The sequence below is a fragment of the Marmota marmota genome, unplaced genomic scaffold, assembly GCF_001458135.2.
Source record: "Marmota marmota marmota unplaced genomic scaffold, marMar, whole genome shotgun sequence".
Classification (NCBI taxonomy): Eukaryota; Metazoa; Chordata; class Mammalia; order Rodentia; family Sciuridae; genus Marmota; species Marmota marmota.
Window position 1 is genome coordinate 17,674,043 of NW_026000108.1, and position 22,964 is coordinate 17,697,006.

A 22,964-nucleotide genomic window follows, 5' to 3' on the forward strand; every position below is an offset into this window, starting at 1 on the left:
GAAAAAAAAAAAAAAAAAAGAAAGAAAGAAAGAAAGAAAGAAAGAAAATTTTAGGAATTTCTAAATCCTTACATACAATATAAAATCTGTAAGCACAGCATGTGGTGTATAAATGAAGAAGAAAAGAAAAATGCACTTAATGAGGAGAGGCTACATAAATAGTGTTTACTACTTCTTAAGGTATAGAGAGTAAATCTATAGCGACTCGGTTTTTCCATTACCCAAAGGGAAAAAATAAAAGCTCTTTAATGAGTGGGCCAGCCCGGATCACACCTAACTTCTACCATCTCAGCGATTCAGAGATTCCCCTAAGCCTGAAGGATGTCGCAATTCCTTCCCACTCTGCTTTACCCTCCACCCAGCTATAATTTCAGGGATCTTTTGGTAGTTGCAGCTACTGCCTATCAGCGGAATAGGATATGCTCAATCTGTGTCCAAGCAAGGGTTTTCTTCCCCTCGGTAATAAACTGCTGAATTCTCTTTCCACGAAGACACCCACCGGACCGAGCGCGCAATCAGCGCTCAGACCTGGAGTCTTTACTGAGCTGTGCCACAGCGCGGGGGCCCGCCTACCTTGTACATGTTGCGACTGCGATTGTGTATGGGACTTCTTTTTGGAGGTGCATTTGTCTCTGCTGCTGTTCCTGTTCTCTGTGGGTTTGGTGTGAGGAGGGTCATCGTTTGTGGTCAGATACTTGAGAAGCTCCGAGCATGGACGTCTTTGTGGCTTTTGCTGTTGACAAATGCTCTTCGCTTTAATGCTCCATGAATTCTCGGTCTTAAAAACAAGGCAGAGAGAAAGCTAAAATTAGTGAACTGAACCTTATCAGAATGGATATAGGTTTTCTGAAGAGATGAGATTTCCAGTGAAGTGTTCAGTCTAAGTGTACTAGATCTATGAGCTGTGAATAATTGTTTGCAGAACAAGGAAAGAAAATTACATTTAAAATTCCTAAATGACATTTATGCAGCTTTTTATTTCATTTCTCCTACATTTCAATGTTCCTACTCAGCAACATGTAACTAACAAGACCCTACAGCGCCTTTACTGTGAATAAAAAAAAAAAGTAAGCTGGTTTAAACCTTAATTTACAGCTGATTGCTGAAGCCCAGTATTCACAACTCTCTTAAGTACCCCTTAACGCTCCGTTTTCACTCACAGTGAATGGCAAGACAAACATTGTTTAATACAGCGAGCATTCCATCCAATTAATGACAGAGACAGATCTTTTGCAGCGATTCCAAAGAAATGTTTCTCAGGTTAGACAGCTGGCAAAACAGCCACCCTGCATCTTAAAGTCACTCATAGGCAACTACAGCCAGTCGGCACATGTTCTTGGAGTCTGGACTGCTATAGTATTCATAAAGTGAGCAAGGGATCACACTCTGTTGTATTTCCATTCCAATCATCCAAAGCCAAGGCCAAAACAAACTCTTTCGAGTTTTAAGTAGCTCCAATGCTGCTTCTGGAAACCCATTTCATAATCTTTGTCACATCTATGAGGTGGCTGTAGGACCCGGTTGAATTAATATATACAAACTTAGGGGCTGTTTCTCAGCTTTAAGCAACAACATGTTGCTTATTATCCCCTGTTGTATTAAAACATTTATGTTGGTACCTTAACAACTGCAGGGCTTGTTCTGATCCTGTGATTGTGGTTTGCATGATTCTGGGTACTGAGGCCACTGCATTCATTATAACTCAGCTGAGTGTTGGCCGGTGCCAGCAGGAGCTTCTTAAGCTGGGAACATCAGGGAAGGAAAGAGAAGGCAGTTATGGATCTGTTACACACTCAAATCAGCAAGTGAAATTTTAGACTTTAATTCATTATCATTACAAAAATTAATTCTACCACTCTTTAATTCTATCACCCCTGACCACAATAGTGCTCAAGGAAACATTTTTTAAAAAGTGAAGAAAAAGTTTGGCATTGTACTACCAACCGTGAAAGTAGTTCCTTTGCCTCCATTTGAGACTTGGCATTGTTCAGAATTTTTAAAATTATTTTTTGATATCATAAAGCAGTTGTTCCTAAAGTGATTTCCAAAGCACTACTATGAGTTAAGCAATGCTGCTTTGCTCAATGAGGACTTGGGCGTAGGAATCAGATACACAATTTTCCTCTAAAACTCAAATCAATCAAGTGGCAATACATGAAAGATAGTGTGATGCTTTTAACAGGTTTCACAACCAACCCTCCAGATTGACTGACTCACAGAATGTTTGGGCAGAAATAGTGGCTATCCTGATCTCAGAAGGGAAAGAAAGGACATGTGAGCCGAGTTCTGTAGGTCAGCATGTAGGTTGGAAGACGAGGGCTCTGATACAGACAAGGCTGTCCTCCATGTGTTTCTGCATTTGCCTGGATGACTCTCAAGCATCTCCCTGCCCTTATACACAGGATGTCTTTGGGCCAGCAACCCACCTCCCAAGTTGAATAAATGGTGCAGATGAAAATCATCTGGTTATCAATATAAAAAATCAGAGTATTAAACAGTAAAGCTAATGACACTAGAAGTGGAGAAAAGGCAAAATTAAACAAGAGGCTATTACATATGAGATATTCTCAAGACCAAAAATCTCAAAATAGAAAGGAATACAAGTATGGTCCCCATGTTTATTCTTTCAACGTTTTAAAACCTAGAGATGTGACAAAACTATGCCTCCAAATGGTGTACCCAAAGCATGTTACTAGAGTCTGGATGCTGGCGTTTCATAATTTACACAGCATGCTCTTACATCAGATTTATGGCAAATGACAAATGGCTACCATAGCTGAGAAGGTAAACTGTGTCTTAGAACTAATAAAACTCTGGTCTAGCACTGCATTGAAAAGAAAATTCGCTCTTCATTGCCTACCATAAATTTTAAGTAACTTAGGTTGCAAATGTGCTATTATTTTTCCAATCTTCATAAGAAATATGAACCCAGCGTCTTCAAATATTGCATACCCCTAGATCCAACAACTCTATTTCTAGAATTGTATGCAGAAGAATAAAAATGCAAGCATATCAATTATTAGACAATTCATAATATTGAAAAATAGGAAGCAAAAGCCTAAATATCCAACCATAAGTAATTACATAATAAATTACATTCCCATACAATAAAATACTATGAGACCACTAAAAATTATGCATATACTTAAAATTTTACCAACATGTTCATGGTATATCTTAAATCAAAGGAGAATCCAATCTTTTTTTATGCAATAGGTTTTTTGAAATTACAGATTAATTTTTAGTCCTTTTTAGTCTACTTTTTTCAAGTTTTCACCGTGAAATAAATACTAAGAAATAAAAACATGCACATGTAAACAGCAAAAAAAAATTATATTTGATATATCTGTATTTATCTATATCTATAATTTTGCAGTTCTGGGGATCAAACCCAGGACCGCCTGCAGGCTAGGCAAGTGCTGTAACACTGAGCTACATCCTCAGCTTGAATGGTGGTTTTAAAAATACTTCAAATACTACATAAAAACTGAATTATCAAGACTTTTAAACAGAGAATGGCAGAATGTGCGACTGTGAGTGTGCCTCAGGATTGTTTTGGCATCAGTCTAAAATCCAAACCTTCTACATCATGCCCATGCAGCGGGTAGCCAGAGGCGGCTCGTGGGAGTCGAACAGTAGGAAGGATTCTTACTAGAGACGGCTCTTCTGCCTCCTGAGGTGGAGGGGTGCCGTCAGGCATGGAGGAAGGACTGGCCTCGTTGTCAGTGGTCACGTCTCCATCTGTCAGTGCATCAAATGAGGGCAATCCGTCTTCATCCACAGGGAGACTGTCTAGTGTCTCTGTGAGGACTGCGAGCAAGTTTGCCTCATTTTCTTCATCTATCTTCTAGAAAAGCAGAGAAGAAGGTGGAAGAAGACAGGAGTGAGTTGACATTGGGAGGTGGGTAGCACTATTAATCAGCACGGGCTGCACACGCTCAACAGAATGAGTAAACTGTATGTGGAATCCTGCACCCTCGCCAGGACAGGACGACCGTGGCTTCCCCGGGCTCCTGACTCATATTGGGTCTGAACCACATGCTTAATGAACACCTCTGCAGTACTGGTCTCTGATTGCTGACTGTCCAGCTTAGCAGCCTGTATGTCAGCGCTTGATTCAGCTGTGGGTGATTCTGTGTCTTTCACCTTTCCACAGACTTGTGTCTTTGTCTTCTAACTCAATGGTAAGATTTAGGAAATCTGAGGGCTGAAGAGAATCTTAATCATCCTCTATTTAATCTGCGGATGCGGTGTTTAGATCTCCTATACAGCACCCTCAAAAATGTTTAGATAACCTTCTATTTGAACACTGCCAGAAACTTAAAACGATACCAGGAGAATCTACACACTTTCCTGATTTCAATTATAATCTCATCACTGAACACTCTGAAATCATTTATTTCTCTCCCTGACATCTTTCCCAACTTTAGTCATAAATCTCTAACTGCCTACTGGACATTTCTACTTTACAATAGCTCCCTCATCTTCAAAACCCAAACTTTGGACCTTTATCACAACAAAGCTGCTATTTCTCCTGAATTCTTTAGTTTGGATAACAATACCCCAAATTTAAATTCTGCAACTACCTCAATCCCTCTTTTTTGGATTGGTTACTAAGGTGGAATCTTATTTTGTAATGACTTAAATGCACTCTTTTTCTTGTAGCCAGGGTAGTATTCTTTCCCACCTCCCAGATTCAGTTTCACCAAAACACCTATTGAAAACTAATCTTCAGTCATTGATTCCACAGACATGTTTGGAACACCTTATTTTGTGCCACAGCCAATGGAGGGGGTAGAGATACAAAGAGAAATAAGACAAAACTCTGTCCTTCCAAGAACCCTCCAGTGGAAAGGAAGAACATGTGAAAAATTGATTATAAAAGAGAATACTAACTTCAGTCCATGTAGAAAAACATTCAAGGACTCCCAACCTGGGATTGTGTACCTTGCTAACAAGAGAACGTGTTAAGTTCTATGCACCTGGACAATCAGTTCCAGGGCTGGGCACAAAGTCTAGATAGTCAATGATTACTTTCTGAATAATTCATTGATCTGCATTTTTTTGCCAACAATATAGTCTGTGTGGATCACTTTCTTTTCCTTCTTTTAGCACTTTATATTGTTTGTCTAATTTGGCTGGCTTCCAAAGTCCTTTTTCTAAAAGTTTGGTTCGCTATGACATTAACAATATGTGCTAAATTATCCCACACAGATTCTATTACAAAATGCACCTAAGCTGCTGACATCTAATGAAGCCAACAGTGCCCACACTTCCTTTCTCTCTAGCACTGAACTCCAGTTAATTGACCTGACAAAATTACAAGAATCACAGAATAAGACAGCTAATCAGAAAATCAAATTGTATTACTAAAGAAATTAGGCAGGGTTTTATCACGTATACATTCTATTTTCACATAAAAATTGTTTTCCCTCATTACTAATCAGTCTCTATCCGGGAGTAAAACTATAGGCTTCTTTTTCTTTTGGACTCAAGAGGCCCAAAAGAGCCATTTGTACTCATGGTGGATATCAGTGCACATTTTTACATTTGCTAAATGCATCTCCCTGCTACTCCTAGATTTGAGATTGTGAGTCAAGTACTTTGGACACCATGTGGCGTGACCACTGAATGAAGCTTAGACGCCACTGAAGAAGGTCAGTCCTGACCAGAAGTGAATTATCAACTTCAAAATGGCACACTTACTTCCACTTACTGACCAATTCAGTAGCATCCAAACTGCTCAATTCAAAACAGAGGGAAAGATTTTCTCCTTATTTTCTGCAGAGAATTATACTCTGATATTCAAAAATGCCAGTCACATTCCTCTTTAGGTTCCCACATATGCAAACAGTCAAATTCAGACTATTAAACTATTCTAAATATAATTATATTTAAATAAAATATACACTATTTAAAATCATCACAAACTCATGAAATAATGACTATAAATGTCTCCATATTATCTCCATAAAATATTCTTTGAAACTGTGTCAAATACACATGTGCACACAGACACATACACACATTTTCAGTAAACTGAACTTTTCTCCAGGTATGCCATGATTCGAAAAGTCTTCTTTAACTGAAGTTCAAAAAAGAACTCAAGAAAAACAGTTAAAAATGTTTACCAATAAATGAGTAATTTTGTTTACCCTGATTTAAATTTTGTGTTTGGCTTTCCAGCAATATCACAAGCTGCTATTTGCTTTCAATCACATAATACAATAGTGCCTTAGTTCTATCCCTTGTGTAAACAAACTATGATAATTCCAATCAAGTCAAAATGACAAAGAACACTTAAATTAACTAGTTTTCTCCAATTTCTTTAATAAGCCTGAGTGAATGTACACCAAATACAATGGCAAAAATATTGGAGGTTGATAATGTCATAATTAATTTACAAGATCTGATTAAACCACCAACTACTTTAATTTTCCTCTCTACTGGAACCACAATGGGAGGAGGTGGGTGTGGGGGGGTGGGAGATTGACATGACAGGCATGTGAGTGTGTGTGAGCAGGCATGCACACTCATATGGGCAGGGAGGGCTTGTAGTCAATCAATGTGTACCAGTAGGTCTGTGTTCATTATTTACAGTCAGTGTACACTCAATGTAATTGTTAAATATTTTTATTATCATCCCTGAATGTGAGTGGCTCAGAGATGCTCAAAGACCATTTATTGTAGTAACGTTCTTTTTGAATTAAGGAAGAAAAAAATATTATTATTTCAAATTCTCTCTATGTTCTTTAATCATGGAGTTCTGGGAAGAAATCTTGCTATTTATTGATGACACTTTTGTGTCAAAGCTCAACACAAACACAACAACAACACAAAGTTGAGTGGACGCTGCCCCTCACTGTGGCAATTTCAATTAGTTTCATATGAGATTCAACAATCACATGTCCCAGACAAGGCAATGGATATGACAAAGAGGACTCTGTTAAACAATTAATGTCACTTTCTATTATTGCTTCAGTCCCAATTTACAGAGCAAATAAATCAAAGTCGCCATAGATGAGGTGCACTGGCCTATGAACACATGTCTGTTCACAAGTGACAGGGTATGGAAAGACAGTAGTCAGTAAAAGGACATCGCAAGGTAACCTTTCAAAGACTTGGCTGTTGATACTGCTCACTAATTCTTTGAAATTAGAAATTTATAAAAAATATGTTTCTTGTGTGCAAGTTGAAAAATAAGAGAAAGGAATGCAGAGGGGCAAGGAAAGAAGTGAGGATCAACCTCTCCACAACCTAGCGCCATCTTGGCGCTGGCAGCAGATGTAGAAAGCAAGAGAGGAAAACCGGCCAACAGATGTCCCCACTGCTGAGCTCCTCGGCTATGGAGCAGCATTGCCTATGGTGGGGGGTGTCCAACCTTGGCTTCTCCTTACACAATGCTATTCTGCTGCTGTTCTTCCAACCTAAACCAAGGTCTCTGTGCCTGTAAAACTTCACTCTCCATGGGCTCTCCAGGAAGAAAGAAGGCACATCTACACAACCTCCCTCCAGGTACAAAGAATCTCCAGTGACAGATGATGCACAGGCATTTATACCCACAACCCAAAGTGTAGAATCCACAATGATTCCAACCCCATGCCACATCATCAATAAATGAGAGCTTAGAGCAGTCAACAGAATCTGAAGGCTCAGCACTGCTCTTTGGGACTGCTGGGTTTCCATATGACCTGGATTAGGTCTGACACGATTCAAAAGGTACAATTGAAAGAAAGTGGACAGTGCTCCTTTGGGTGTCCACAATCACTTTCAGATTACAGTGCTGGAGCTGTTGTATGATAACACGAACTTCCTCTTGTGTGGAGAGGTGACAAAAAGACTGTCCAACTGGTTTGCATGGGCCAGGCCGTCCAACTCACCCAACTCCACACCCCAGAGAGCAGATAAAGCCACTGAATCAAGGAGGAGATGAGGGACTTGGGGATGCTAACTGACCCTGAGGGCAGCAGCACAGAGTGAAAACTGCATGTGGTATCCCAAAGATTTTTAAATGTGGCCTGTTATGGAAGGACCCTGCCCTGCTTATGGTAGTAATTTTTATCTGCATCTTGTAGAATTGCAATTACACTCAGCGTCCCCAGATTCTCACACTCGCTTGATCTCTGTTTGATAAAAATAGTTTAATAGCCATTTAATCACAGCTTCATTATCTTAGCTCTCTTAATGCGAATTAGGCCAGGAGAATTCTTGCTACCTCATTATTCAAATCATCAATAAGAAGGAAACAGGGGGGTCTTCTTATCATTCATTAATCATTTTCAGTTTCTTCTTAGGTACTGTTTACTCAGAGACCAATCTATGTGAGGGGTCACTTAGCCTCTCTGAGCCTCTATTTTTTTTCTATACAAAATTTCAGGGGTTTTTTTATTATTATTTTTATTTTTTTTTTTTTATTTTTTATTTTTTTTGATTTTTTGCCTAATTCCCATTATGGAATTTTTTTGGATTAATGATTAATAGGATAAAAAACGAGATGATAAACCCTGAGAATTCTTCAAGACGGTGTTCATACACATTCCAGTGTACATGCCCATCATCTTGAGTTCCCGCACTTGAATTTCATTCCTTGAGTAAAAGATCTACTGCCGACTTTTAGCTCTGGGCCACCTTCCCCCAAATACCCAGCATGCCCTGGGCTTCCTCCTTGCCCTATCCTGCTGATTTGGAAACAGCTAATGAAGACAAAATTAACTTCTACTTTAAGTGAGGCCTAATTAGGAAGGGAAATCTGCTAGAGTAACATCTGGTAGTGTATTCCAAAGCCAAATATAAATGACATTTTGGATTATCCACTATTTTGGATTATTTGTTCCACTAGGCCCCACCAGGAGTTCAAACAACTGAACAGGGAAGCAACTTTTATGATGCATTTACAAGTTGAAAGAAGGAATATAATTGATAATAGGTGTCCCACTCCTGAATCTCCACACATAAAGTTCCATACATGGTTTCATGTACAAATACAAACAAACAAAAATAAATAAAATGTTAATAATGTATAAATTTTGGTTTGGGTTTTGATGTGTAAAGTTGGATTCAAGAGTTTTAAGAAGCTGAATTCAAAATAAAGAGAAACTAAGTTATTTTCTGAAACGAAATTAAAAGGTAATCCAGACCAACCCGATGAAATAGAATGTGAGGTTATTAGATTTTTTTAAAGCATTATAAGCAGGAAAATGTCTCCTGATGGTTTATTGCACATTTCTGCTTTGAGTGATTGGAGCCTCTGCAGAAGAGGCTGTTAAATTTTTTTAAAATTTATTTATTTATTTATTTATTTATTTATTTATTTATTTATTTATTTATTTTTGTGCCAGGGATTGAATCCAGGGGAACTTAACGACTAAGCCATATCCCCAGCCTATTTTTATTTATTTATTTGTTTGTTTTTATTTTGATAAGTTGCTCAGGGCCTTGCTAAGTTCCTGAGGCTGGCTTTCAACTTGTGATCCTCCTACCTCAGCCTCCCAAGTTTCTGGGGTTACCGGCCCTCGCCACCATGACTGGTTTGTGAAATATTTTGAATGCCCACCTTTAATACGACTCTCTTTGTCTCCCTTGACTCTTTCTCCACAATCCACGGTGGTTTTTCTTTCTTCCTTACATTTAGTTGCGGGCACTGACAGCGTGTCTGCCTCCCCTCTCACACACCCCATCAGGAAATATGTAGAATCCCCATATAGCACTATTTATAGGTTCCTAGCTCCCACCCCATTCAATAGGTGTCTCTAAAATAACCCACTAACTTTTTGTTTAACACACAGAAGACAGGGCTTTGAATAAGGGACAGACACTTGAAGATGGGGGAAAAAAGACTTAAGAAATCTCAAGAGAGACCAAGCATGGTGGGACACGCCTAAGGCAGGAGGATCACAAGTTCAAAGACAGCCTCAGCAACTTAATGAGGCCCTGAGCAACTCAGTGAGAACCTGTCTCTAAATAAAATATTAAAAAGGGCTGAGTATATGGCTCAGTGGTTAAATGCCCCTGGGTTCAATCCCCAGTACCAAAAAAAAAAAAAAAAAAAGTACGAAAGAAAAAAAAAAAAAAGAAATCTCAAGCAGATGTGTACAACAGAAAGTAATCAAGACAATAAAAACCACCTTGCCCTTCCCAATATATTATAAAATACTTTTGTATCTATTCATTTCTTACAAATGCTTTGGGAGTTTGCTTTTTGTTATTTTGTTATTTTATTCCCAGGACAGGTAAGTTGAATGCTAAAGTCGCTAGGTTTTAGGGGCTAGTAGAAAGAGAACAAATTTTAATTTCACTCTTGGGCATAAAGACTACTTGAAATATCATGTATGTATATCTGTCCATATACCTCCCCCCAGCATCCACAAGTTCATTTACCAAGTACACATATTTAAAACAGAATGCATACATACACACTTCAATCTTTGGAGTCTGTTCTCACATATGCAACTGTAGCTGACACATGAAAGTATTTAGTCAGTACATGCGTTCTTTATCCCCGTTATCCACTCTGAGCAAAACAGTGATCAAGAACTGAGAGTAATGATCACAAAGATAAAATAGAAACCGAATGGAAATAAAATACAAACAAATCTGAAGAATTTCCTCCACTGATATATTTAGACCTGTGGGAATCCATTTAATTCCCATGAACACGTATGCTGCTATTTAAGCAGGCATAAAATTTATATCACATCTGTACTTAGACTCCATTCTAACTTATTAGTTTATATCACACATTCATGAGTTAATACATATGTGCTGAACATGTGGAGTCTGCTATTCTGGAGAGGTTACAGGAGAGCCAAAAGTGTAAATAAACAGAGGTTGCACGGAAAGGCCTGAACACCCTGGTTGGTGCAAGCAAATGAGCTATTTGGGATCAGTAGGGAGCAGCAGAGGAAATGCTTCCTGTTTCTCACAATGAGAAGAGGACGAAGCTGGGTTGTGCATCAAACAGGAGGCTAATTAGACCTGTAGAGCTCCAGCCAACATCTCAGTCATCCTCAAGTTTAAACCAAGAGAAAAGCAGGGTGCGGGAGAAAGAACCCAGGATTGTGAGGCGGGAGAACAGACTCACTTCCATTTCCACCCGGGTCTCACAACCTGGACTGGACCAGGTCAACCCTCTGTCTGTAATGCATGTTCTACAACAACAATGCTATAGGCTCCCAAATGGCCCCCTGTTTTGACCCCTTCCACTTGCCAGTCCACCCCAATACTCCATGCCCAACACTGGAGACGAAGGGGCACTGAAAAACCCAGGTCATGCCTTGCTCCTCTTCTGACCACCCCCAACCCCCACCCCATGACTTCCATGTCCCTAAAAGAAAAAACCAAAATTCTAAGAGTGACCTATTATCCTAGGATCACCATATAATTTATCATCCAAACCAGGACACTTTGAGGGTGTGATCAACTACTCAGGGCTTAACCCAGACTACCACAGGCTAACTGGGGAATGTGAACATTCTCCACCACCTTATCATCATACATTGTCAACACCCCATTTACCTGAATCCTCTGCAGTACTCTGACCTCCTCACTGGCTCACAGGAGAGCCAGAAATTTTGTTCCAAGGCCTTTGCTCTTGCTGCTTCCTCTGCCTAGGAGGGTCTTTTCACAGATGGTCACAGGGTTTCCCTTTCATTCCTTCATTTATTTAAATGTCACCTTCTCGGTGACACCTTTCCAACTGTGTTGGAGACATCCTAGCTTCCTTCCCAAATTTATTTTTTCTTTTTGGCATTCATCTCTATAGCTCAACATCAATCTTAGTGATTTATCCAAAAGGCTATCTAAAATAGAATCTCTATGAGGCCTATTTGATTACTGTGAAGGTACCTGGCATATAGGGATGTGGGTACAGCTCAGAGGTAGAAGTCTTGCCTAGTATGAGCAAGACCCTGGATTTGATCTCCACCACTCTAGCACTGCAGGGGGAAAAAAAGACATGGCATGTAGTAGATGCCTAATTAAATGAATAAGAATAACTTAAATTCCTAAGAACATAATATAACTTTCCGTTCTTCTTTTGTTGTTATTTTCTCTGTATTCCCCATGCTGAGCACCTTTGTCTTCTTAATAATCTCTATTTTAGACTGTGATTGTAAAGAAGCTTGCCTTTATCTCACATAAACCAGCTGATGGACCAGGTAAGTAGCCAATATATTCTGAGCCAGAAAGAAGAAATTTGAACAGAGTGGCTAATTCGGAAATTATTCACTGGGCTTTGAGTTGGAATAAATGTGACAACCATCTCTTGTAAAGGATGGAGTGGGTCTTGTAAATGCAGAGATTTATTCTTCCCAACTCTGTTTTTTGGAAGTATACTGGTATATATCACCAAGCAGTCAATTTGCAAATGTCTTGAAAGAGCCAAGATGGTTTTTGAAGAGCAAATCATGCCAAATAAATTTACTATCGGCCCCTACAGGAGTCTCAGCTCACCAATTAAGAGGAAACAACTGATGTAGTCTAGAAAGACTAGAGCAACCCCTCACAACCCAACACCACTACAAGTGAGGCTGTAGTAGGTGCTAAGAGAGGTTAGAAGATACTGATCACTGTCTCAAATCCCAACTTCACTCTTTTCTGTTCATTCAGAACTGAAGCAAAGCAAAGTACAAAATGCTATTTTAAGTTTAAAATGGCAATTAGCAGCCAGTCCTTACTAAATGCTTCCTATGTGTCTAAAACTGAATCAATTTCTGTATATGCATTATTTCATTTAAACAATTCATTTAACGATATTATCAGTTCCAAAAGTCAATATTCTCAGCCAGGAGTTTTCAAACTGTATTCTGTGGAACCCTGAACATTAGTACACTTGCTGTAAGGGCTGATAATCAATATTGTAGTATAAGGTATATTTTGTGTATTTAAATACCAATATAACTATTTTTTAGAAAGCTATGCTCACACTTAGATGTGTTATTTGTCTTATCATGAACATTCTGGAGACTCACCATAGCATTAACCATCAAAACAGAATCATTCTGTGCTTGTCTTGGGAGAAAAGCAAATATTTTGAAAAACGAGGATGAACAGTTTAAAACCTGTTAAAACCATTTAAAAACACTCATTTCTATGAAACAGGATTTTCTCAATCCTCTATGACCAAAGCAAAGTACAAAACAATCAGTTGCTAAGATAGTTACAAGATACTTATCATTATCTTAAACTCCAACATATTTTTTTTCTTTCCATTTAAATAGTGTCATAATTCTCTTAGGGAAAAAAAATGTTACCTTAATTTTAAAATGGCAAATACCTGCTGATCTTTACTGAATGCTTTCTATGTGTTTGATGCTGAATTAATATCTATCTATGCATCATTTCATTTAAACAATCCATTTAACACTATTATCGGTCCTAAAATCACATGGCTAATGAGAGGAAGAATTGGTATTAAATCAGATATAGCTAAAAAATATTATTTTCACTTCCTTCTTTTATATATTAAAATTTTACTGAAGAGATTATTAGAACAAAATGGGCATAAACATGCACGATTCCAATCTATTTTAAATCAGAGGATGCAAAATGAGTTAGAAAGGCATATTATTTATTTACCAAGAGATAAAACTAAGGTGATGGATATAGTTATATCCCATGAAGCAGAGTTGTCTTCTGTGCAGAAAGATGAAGTTGCTTTGAAATTTCTTATCACTCTATGTTACTGGTCCATGTGAACTCACAGCCTATCTCTGGTCCTACTGGGAATGGCTGACTTTTCCACTAGAATGTTCTTTCCTTTCCCTTCATTTGCTTATATACTATCCCTATCTCAAATCCTATTCTAAGCTTTCTTTCTCCTATAAGATATCTTTCAACAAGTCCAACTCATCCTGATGTCTAGAAATTTCTAGATGCTTTGTTGGAACAATCGGGGTCCCTAGATAGAAATACAGAAGTCTGAGCCCCATATGGACCATTAATTCAGAAGAATTTGAGCTGGATATGAAGAAATGAAGGGATAAAGGAAGAACATTTTATACACTATAACCTACCCAATATATAAACTGTATGGTCAAAACTATACATGAATGCTCAGAATCCTGCAGTTTGTATAAAGATCAGTGCCTACCAGGTACTTGTCAAGTTTGAGATACTAGATTGAAGAAGCAGGGTTAGTTATGATCGAGTACATGAAGTGATTGCTTGAAATCAATACCACATTGAACACAATATCTCTGGTTGACACACCTTCCATCTGTGCACAAACGTGAAAGCTTATACCACATTTACAAATATATACATATATTTGTAAATAATATATATATTATTGCTTACACATACTTGAGTGCCTAGTACATGGTATTATCTGATTTTTTAATACTGACTGGGAATGTAGCTCATTTGGTAGAGTACCTGCCTCATGCCTCATATGCACAAGGCCCTGGATTCAATCCCTAGCACCACCAGAAAAAAAAATTGGTTTACCCTATTATCTGGTTTTATGATTGCCTAGTATATGTTATTATCTGTGTTTAGGAACTTACAGTTTAGTCTGCTGGTGAGAGGATGGCAGGTAACAAGTCCAGCAGCCCCTTCCAGATACAAATAGGTAAATATATAAAATACATATAAAGAGAGAATATATTTAGCTACATGTTTTCACACACACACACACATATATGAACATGTGTGTATGTGTTCATACACACACATGAAAAACCTATGCAAGTTCCCTTAGTAACTACAAATATATATGTTATATATGCATGGGGGGATGGCATTTAATATAACAGCTATATTACCTAAAAAAGAAATGTTCTAGGCAAAGAAATGAGTAAAAGCAACTTTAAAAGTCCCAAGGTAGGGACTTGCAATGAGCAAAAATTAATTGTTCATGCTTATTACGAGTTGTAAGTGGGAAGGAGGGTGTAGCCAAAATATTTAACAAACATCACACAATAGCACAAATCATCAGACCATCAGCACCAAGACTTCAGAAAGGAGGCCTACTGTAAATAAGGCTTTCTTGCTGTAAATTAGTAGACTATGCTAACCACAGGCATAAGCAGTGTTTTTTAGACTATTCAAGCAGTGTTTATAATAATCCTCTATTACAGCTAAAAAATTACAAGATAGTTCATTTTCTGCCTAAAAGAAGTGCTTAGAAGGCACCTTTGGAAAGGCCAACGTGACTTGTTCACAAAGACTTAGCACCACGAGATGTGTGTGAATCTGCAGCTGCAGGTCTCTGACACCTGGATCTGGATGACATTTCAGGTTGGGTACACTAAGACACAGGCATTGGCAAATGATCTGATTACTGCAGTATCCTAGCAATAGCATTAGAAAGAGAGAAAATGGCCTCAAGCTGGAAGCTACTCAGGGGCAAGTCTGCCCTCACTGTGGGGCCAACCAGGGTAAAGGAAACCAAAGTATGCTTCCTGATAATCCCCTGTTTCTTCCTTGGCCCTTCCCCAAGAAAGCAGGAGTCATTTAGAGTGGGAGATTGGATCTAAGACTCCTTGAGCAACTTTCCTATTCCACTTAAGAGTTCTGCACAGTCGTGAGCTGTCAATAAATACTTGCCAAATAAATACAATATGAGAGCTTCATTTTCTCAATGACTTTGCATCTAAGAATTCTACAAGGTTTAGGTTTCCAAAGCATCTGAGTTTGCAATCTCCTAGGATTTAGAAACTGAGCTTCTTTTAATGCCAGACTGAGTGCACCCTTCGTGAAGAATCTTTAAATACTTTCCACTGAATCGGCTCTAAATGCAGACTCATTCATGATTGTGGGTGATTTGTATGCATCTGTGGTGAGCGTGCAGAGAAGTAGCATGTGACTTTGGATTAAACAAAGTGACTGATAACACCAAAGAGGGTGTTTGTTGTTGTTGTTGTTGTTGTTGAGTTTGATAATGGGACTCAAAAAGCATATAGCCCCGCAATAGCATGGGCAATGACAAGAAAGGGAGGGGCAAACCAATATGGATAAAAATTCCAGAGTTGCAGATAATGAAAAGAAAAAAAAAAAAAGAAGGTCACTTAATGACTTACTTAACAACTCCCATTAAATAATAGGCCAGGCTGAAATAACACAGAAACACCAATTAATAAGTTCTGCAAAGAGTTAAGTCATCCAATGATGTTATATTGGAGATGAGAACACAGACACCCAAAGGGTTAAACAGGCTTCATCAAGGTCTATTAGTAACTAATCTAAGGCTGCATTTGTTCTGGGTCAATGGGCTCTTTTGCTTTGCTACCTATCATGTTGCTTCCCAAGAGAATAAAAGAAAATGATGGTGAGGTCTTTCCCTTAAACTTTAAGCTTCTGCATTGCTTCAAGGATTAAAAATGTGAAATTCCAGCATATCGAGTTCTAAAGAAACAGTGAGCTATGACTATTAATTTTCCTATCTGTGTTTTCAATAGATCATAAGCTTCTTGGAATTAGGAATCATGATTCCTGCATTAAAATGAGAGTCAGGAAATGTTACACAAATATTCATCAAGTACTTACTATGTACCAGGCTTTCTTGACACTGGGGATATAATAATGACCCAAATAATTTAAAAATCCCTGCCCTCAGAGTGCTTCTAGCAGGAGAAGACAGATGATTAAGAAATTAACTGACTATAAACACACACAAACAAAAATGTGAGGAATAAATGAAAAGTTAAGACAATTAAAGAAAGCTAAAAATATTTTAAAATCAGATGTATAAAACCAGAGCATATGAGTATTTTTCTAAGGAAGTATTTCTCACTGAGATAACCTAAAAACACTTAAATCTTTAAAACTGTTGAAAATATAACTTACAGTACAAAACCCTGACTCCAAGAATAGTCTTCCACTCTCTTATACAAAATAAAAGATGCGTGTACAGCAGTAACTCAATTTTGGCTATATAAGAAAATCATGTGTGTGTTTGAAAAATCTATTTTTGCTTGGACTCATCCCAGAACAATTAAATCAGTATTTTTGGAGGTGGGAGTTTGGACTGAGCTTTACTCACTCCCATGAACGATTGAATGGAGAGGGCTGGGGTTGTGGCTCAGCAGTAGAACACTCACCTTACACGTTCGAGACCCTGGGTTCCATCCTCAGCACCACATAAAAATAAATAAGTGAAATAAAGATATTGTGTCTGACTACAACTCAAAAATAAATATTAAAAAAAAAAGATTGAATGGAGAGCCTTTGAGAAAAATGGGAAATATTTGCTATGATCCATTCCGTGGGCTGAAGCAGAGAAGGCTTGCCTGTCAGTGAGGACCATCTGACCCACTTTGAGCTCCCCAGAATCCCTCCTGTGCTCCACCGAGAGTGGATTCTTCATCCAAGCCTGTACCTTTTACTGAAGGAACTCTCTTTCCGAATACCAGTTCTCCCCTTAATTCCCTGCTCAGATCTTTCTTCAGCACTTGTAAGTCCACTCATCAGACCTCTTTGGTATACGATGGGCACAACCTAGCAGCAAGAACCTCATTACAATGACTGCTAATATCAAACTGCTAATATCAAACTTTAAAAAAAATCATCAGAGACAACATTAGAGTTGCCTCTGGCCAGAGGCTGGACAGGCTGTGGGATTATGGGTGTAATGATAAAAAGACATCCGGGGACTCCATGGAGTGGAATGCACGTCCAGGAAAACGATAATCTAGGTAAGTTTTTACTAAAAGGAAGCATACCCATTAAATATTATTAAGCCGATCAAGGAAGTAAGCAAATAGCACTGCCCCGCCCATGGCCTAGGCACATAGGCTAAGAAACATCTGAAAGAATAAACACCAAAGTGTTACAAGAGCTGAGACTTCAGATGACTGTAACCTAAATCAATTAAAAAATAAAAATCCAAGGTGTATGCTCCTGTTTGTGGTGTGGGGAAAGAGGAGCCAGAGAAAAGCTCAAGTGTTAAGGTTCAATTAGTTAAGGTCAGATCAGGACAAGCCAACTTCACGGACTCAGCTTCCAATTGACCTTCCTTGGGCCTTTTCTCATCTGTAAAAAAAAAAGTAGCAATGAAACCTGTCATGGGTATCCAATAAGGCTATTGGACATTAAACATATATATATGACTATGTACTTTGAGGAAGAGTTAAGAAGCATTATGTAAAACTGGAGTACTAAAGATTCATGCATTTCAGATAAAATCATTAAAAAAAATATCTACTGAATTTCTCAAGTGCCATGCTTATACAGTTGAACACTTGACTTAGATTTATTTCTTCCTCGTAACACTTCACAATAGTAGGTAGACTATAATAAAACTGTATAAAAACAGTCACAGAATCTGTACGAGATTCCATACAATAAAGCCACTGGAGCAGGAGAGAAACCATGATGCCCTCCCACTAACCTGTTCCCGGAATCCTCTTTGCCTTAGCTGATAGCAACAGTGGTAGAAAAACTACCAGGGCTGTCTATTGGGATAATGTCATCCAGCTGTAATCTGCTCAGGGATAAAAGATCCAAGGCTATTAGTGTGGGGTAGCCCTGGAGTATATGCCTTCACCTCCAGCCACAATAGGAAAACACTAGCCTTTAGCAATTGATGGAAAAATAATTTAATGCCATTTATAGCATCAATTGCTGCTCAATTTGGCTCTGGAAGAGCAGTCAATATTCCTGAAACATGCACCCAGGCACTCTCATTTGGCTGCTATTCCCATCAATAGTATGTCCATTGTGAATAATTCCAAAGTAGTAGTCTAAATTTGATGGGATTTTGCCCTACAAGAATAGAATTCAAGTTCTAATTTTAACCTCTATAGGCATGGGTCCCTTGTGGAGGCATCTGGGCTGTACAACCTGTAAACATGGAGACCACTGCTTGATGACATCATGGTAAGGATTAAATGAAACATTGGGCATGAAGGACACCATGGAATACCAGATAAATATTTCCAACTATTTCTTTAATTATGTTCCTTAGGTAAAATCACTTGAAAAGTATTACACTGTCATAAATGAGAAAAACTTAAGAAGAAACCCCAGGAAACTCAATGACATAAGAACTTAATCTATTACCTAAGATGAGCCATATCACAATCCTTATAAACTGGGTTTAGCTTAGATGGTAAAAGACTCAGAGATATTGCCTTAAATTCACAACAGCTGAACTAGGACAACAATGTCATTTTTAAAAGTAACCAAGAACCACCCAGTCATAGGAAATACAAACAAAGGATATATGTGAAAAGGAAATTTATTGTGTTTGAACATGATAACAGGAAGAAGCTAATTAAAATATTTTCTCAAAAATAAAGACTAGGGGCCAGTTGCGGTGGTGGTACACACCTGTAATCTCTGCATCTTGGGAGGCTGAGACAGGAGGATCATTGAGTTCAAAGCCAGCCTCACCAACAGCAAGATGCTATGCAACTATATGAGACCCTGTCTGTAAATAAAATACAAAAAAAGGACTGGGGATGTGGCTCAGTGGGTTGAGTGCCCCTGAGTTCAACCTCAGTACCAAAATAATAATAATAATAATAATAATAATAATAATAATAATAATAATAATAATAGTCTTGAATAAAACCTATAGGTATTTTACTTAAATTATTGATAACATTAAAGAAAAAGTCAGTCATTATCATATGCATGCATCAAATTATAATGTACCCACAAATATGTACAAATATTTTGTCTCAATAAAAAAGAGAAGACTTAAAATACTAAATAGGGGTGGGGATGTGGCTTAGTGGTCAAGTGCCCCAAAATTCAATCTCCAGTACCAAAAAAATAAAATAAAATAAGGGAAAAGGTCATATACATATGTAGGGTTCTTGAAGGCCATGGCCATGTTTTACTTGGCGTTACTCATTCAGTTCTCCTTTTATTCATTTGTAGATTTAGAAAGTGTTTTTTGGAAGGCAGGTGTCTCAGGTGTGTGAGCACACAGTAGTGAACCTGGTGGACAGTATCCCAGTCTTCATGCTGTTTCGAGCATCCTAGCTAGCCAGTATTCATTCATCTGCAAAGTAATATGATTTTTTGCATGTTGTATGAGGTTAAAAAAAAACTAAACCGAAAAATATGGAAATGAAAATCAAGAAAGGGAATTAGAAGAAAAAAAAAATGGAAGAATCCCTAATGTTAGACTCATTTTTAGTTGTAAATGAAAAACTCTTATTCTTATTATACTACTTTTGGGGGCTGTGGACTTCAGAAAATAATCACTGTCTTTGAAATGTGAATTAAAGTTTTAATCACCACTCACAACGCCAACAGCTCTTCATTCTTAAACATTGCCAAGGTCTTCTGTAGCTACATCTATATATAATAAAGCACTAGAGGAGAAGCAAGATTTCTCTTTGAGCCCCTCTGAAGTGATTGGACTCATGTTGCCATAAAGACCATACAGGCCAGATAAGAGCAACCTCCAGCTACCAGGGAACTCAAAAGTCAGCTCCTGCTTTGGCAGAAACAGTTGATTCCTATAAAGTACAAGCATGGCAGCAAGATGCAGCCTTCTGACTAGTAGATAATACCCTGAGCTACAGCACTTTTTAATCATTACACCTTCAATCTTAAAAGATGAAATCAAACATTTCAAAATAAAGGCAAGACAAGAAAAATGGCTAGGTTTACAAACAAATGAGTGACAGTCACAGTCATTGACTAAATATTTTCTTGGGCTAAGGATATTGTTAAGCACTTTGCACAGATCATTCCCTTTTATCCACCTCACAATCCCATGAAATAACAATTATATCACCATTTTACAGATTAGGAGACTGATGCTTCCAGAGTTTAAGTACTTCAAGAAAGGTCATATAACAAACATGTGGCAGAGTAGGAATTTGAACCCAGTTTCCTGTCCTGAGTGACCCTAAATTTTCCCAAGCATTTTTCCAGTGACAGAATTCAGACATCCTTACACTTTTATAGATAGAAATTTAAAATTTAACTTGTAATTTTATTTTTAAGATTTCTTTGGGGGAAAACACAGCTCAAGGAATATTCTTCTAGGAAAAAAAAAAGTCACTGTTTCATGGCTTCTAATGAGTTGCTGCAGTTCAAAAATCTCATTACATTCTGACAATTCAGTTGCTAATAAACTGAGGGACCACTAATTGACTTATCCATCTCACAAACTCCAGATCCAGCGAGCAACCTAGAACACAGTTTCCGTCACTTGACTAAAACTCCTTGGCATTTGCAGCGCATTGGTGATTAGACTTGATTTGGTAAATGGCATATTGTTCTCGTACCTGACAGGAAGTTCTGATTGGGATGCACATGCCCGCCCACGGTAGTAGCCACATGTTGCACTGGTGCCGACTGTATTACCAACCAACCGTACCATATTCTTATGCTGAGGCCAAAGCAATGGCTGTGTGGGCCTAATATCAAAAATTTCTGGTAATTGAAACCATGGAATCTTAGGAAATGCAGTCAATTTCATAGAATACCAAAAGGTCACTGTATTCAATTTATACTTGAAGCTGAGCACAATATTGAAAATACACGTGAAAACAAATGATCTTATCGGTTGTCTAGGATTCAACATTTTACTGACTATATAAGGTAATTTACTGATTACCAAATAAATGAATTATCTGTGTTAAGCCTTGTAGTTGGCTCACCAAGTTCTTGTAAAGAACTTAACACTGTGAATACATTACTAAATATGTCAGCATTACCATATTAACTGCTCTGTTGAAGCTTCAGTATAGGAGTGAATCTTTTTCCATCCCATGTTCCACTAGTAACATTAAAGATTCTCTGAAATGTTGCTGTCAAACTTTTGCTAATATGCTTCTTCTTCAAGGGCTCTTTAAAAACAAGAACATTAAGTTCACTAAATTTGGTGCTTCTCAAACATTAATGTGCACGTAGAATACCTGAAGATGTTGAAATGCAGATTCTGACTGAGGTCTGACTGAGGTCTGGGGTGTGGCCTAGGATTCTGAGTTTCTACCAAGCTCCCAGATGATGCTCAGGCTGCTAAGCCACAAACACCAATTTAGTAGCAAGGTCCTAGTTTCCATCCACGCAGCACATTTTCTCTAGTACATAACCCCATTATGCAGGGCAGAAAAAATTTGGTTTGATTACAGAATAATCCCCACTAGAGAGAGAGGCATGCCAGCAGGTTCTGAGTTAAGACTTAGATGTTTCTATCATTTCATTCATTCTGGCTCAGGCTGCAAATTGCAGGTCTTTAACCAGAACAGGCCCAGACATGGCCCAAATGTGGTTCTTGACTACAAAATATTTTCAAACAGTATTAGAATAAAAAATAACATTTATTGAACTGAAAAGTTTACCTAAAATTTCTGCATTTTAAAAATAAAGCAGAAAATCTGGACAGAGGGAATCAGAGGGGGCAACTGATCACGTCCGTCAGAGTGACTTCTCTCCTCCCACAGCCCTGACCCAACTTTCTGTGGCCAGGGACTGGCCTGCCCTCTCAGCTATGTCACACACTTGAACTTCTGCCCACCTCCCTGACATTGAATTACCCTCCTCTCTCCTCTATTTTCCCCTTTTAAATTCTTTCTCCATTTTCTCATATCCTTATTTTGGCACCCCTGATATGAAAAAAAAAATTTTTTTTTTCTCCTTTTTACTTTTTTTCCTCATAGAACTCCTTCAGGTTTCTGATCTTGCTTCAGTCCTTCTGTGTCACCAACTTTTGGTTAAGCACATGAACCTAACTTTTTTATACTATCTTAGCACACATCCATACCATGTTGTATGTTTTATTATATAAAGTCTAGTTTTTATATTTTTACAAGCACATTTTAAAAATTTTTTTATTTCTGGCCAGGTGTGGTGGCGCACACCTATAATCCCAGAGGCAGGAGGATTGCAAGTTCAAAGCCTGCCTCAGGAATTTAGTGAGGTGCTAAGCAACTCAGTGAGGCCTTGTCTCTAAATAAAATACAAAATAGGGCTGCAGATATGGCCCAGTGGTTGAATGCCCCTGAGTTCAATTCCCATTATCACCTCCACAAAATAATTTATTTATATATATATATATA

General features: G+C 38.1%; 1 protein-coding gene across 5 annotated transcripts in view; it reads right to left on the minus strand.

Annotated features, from left to right (window-relative positions):
- The window catches only part of Ppargc1a (PPARG coactivator 1 alpha), a 438,089-nt gene that overhangs the window by 38,067 nt on the left and 377,058 nt on the right, over positions 1–22,964 (minus strand). For all 5 annotated transcript variants that reach the window (XM_048784279.1, XM_048784277.1, XM_048784278.1 and 2 more), the window contains exons 3-5: positions 3,653–3,847; positions 1,620–1,742; positions 574–778 (exon numbers count right to left, since the gene is read on the minus strand). In XM_048784279.1, the coding sequence (XP_048640236.1) occupies positions 574–778; positions 1,620–1,742; positions 3,653–3,847 (523 nt within the window). The remainder of the gene's footprint in view (positions 1–573; positions 779–1,619; positions 1,743–3,652; positions 3,848–22,964) is intronic.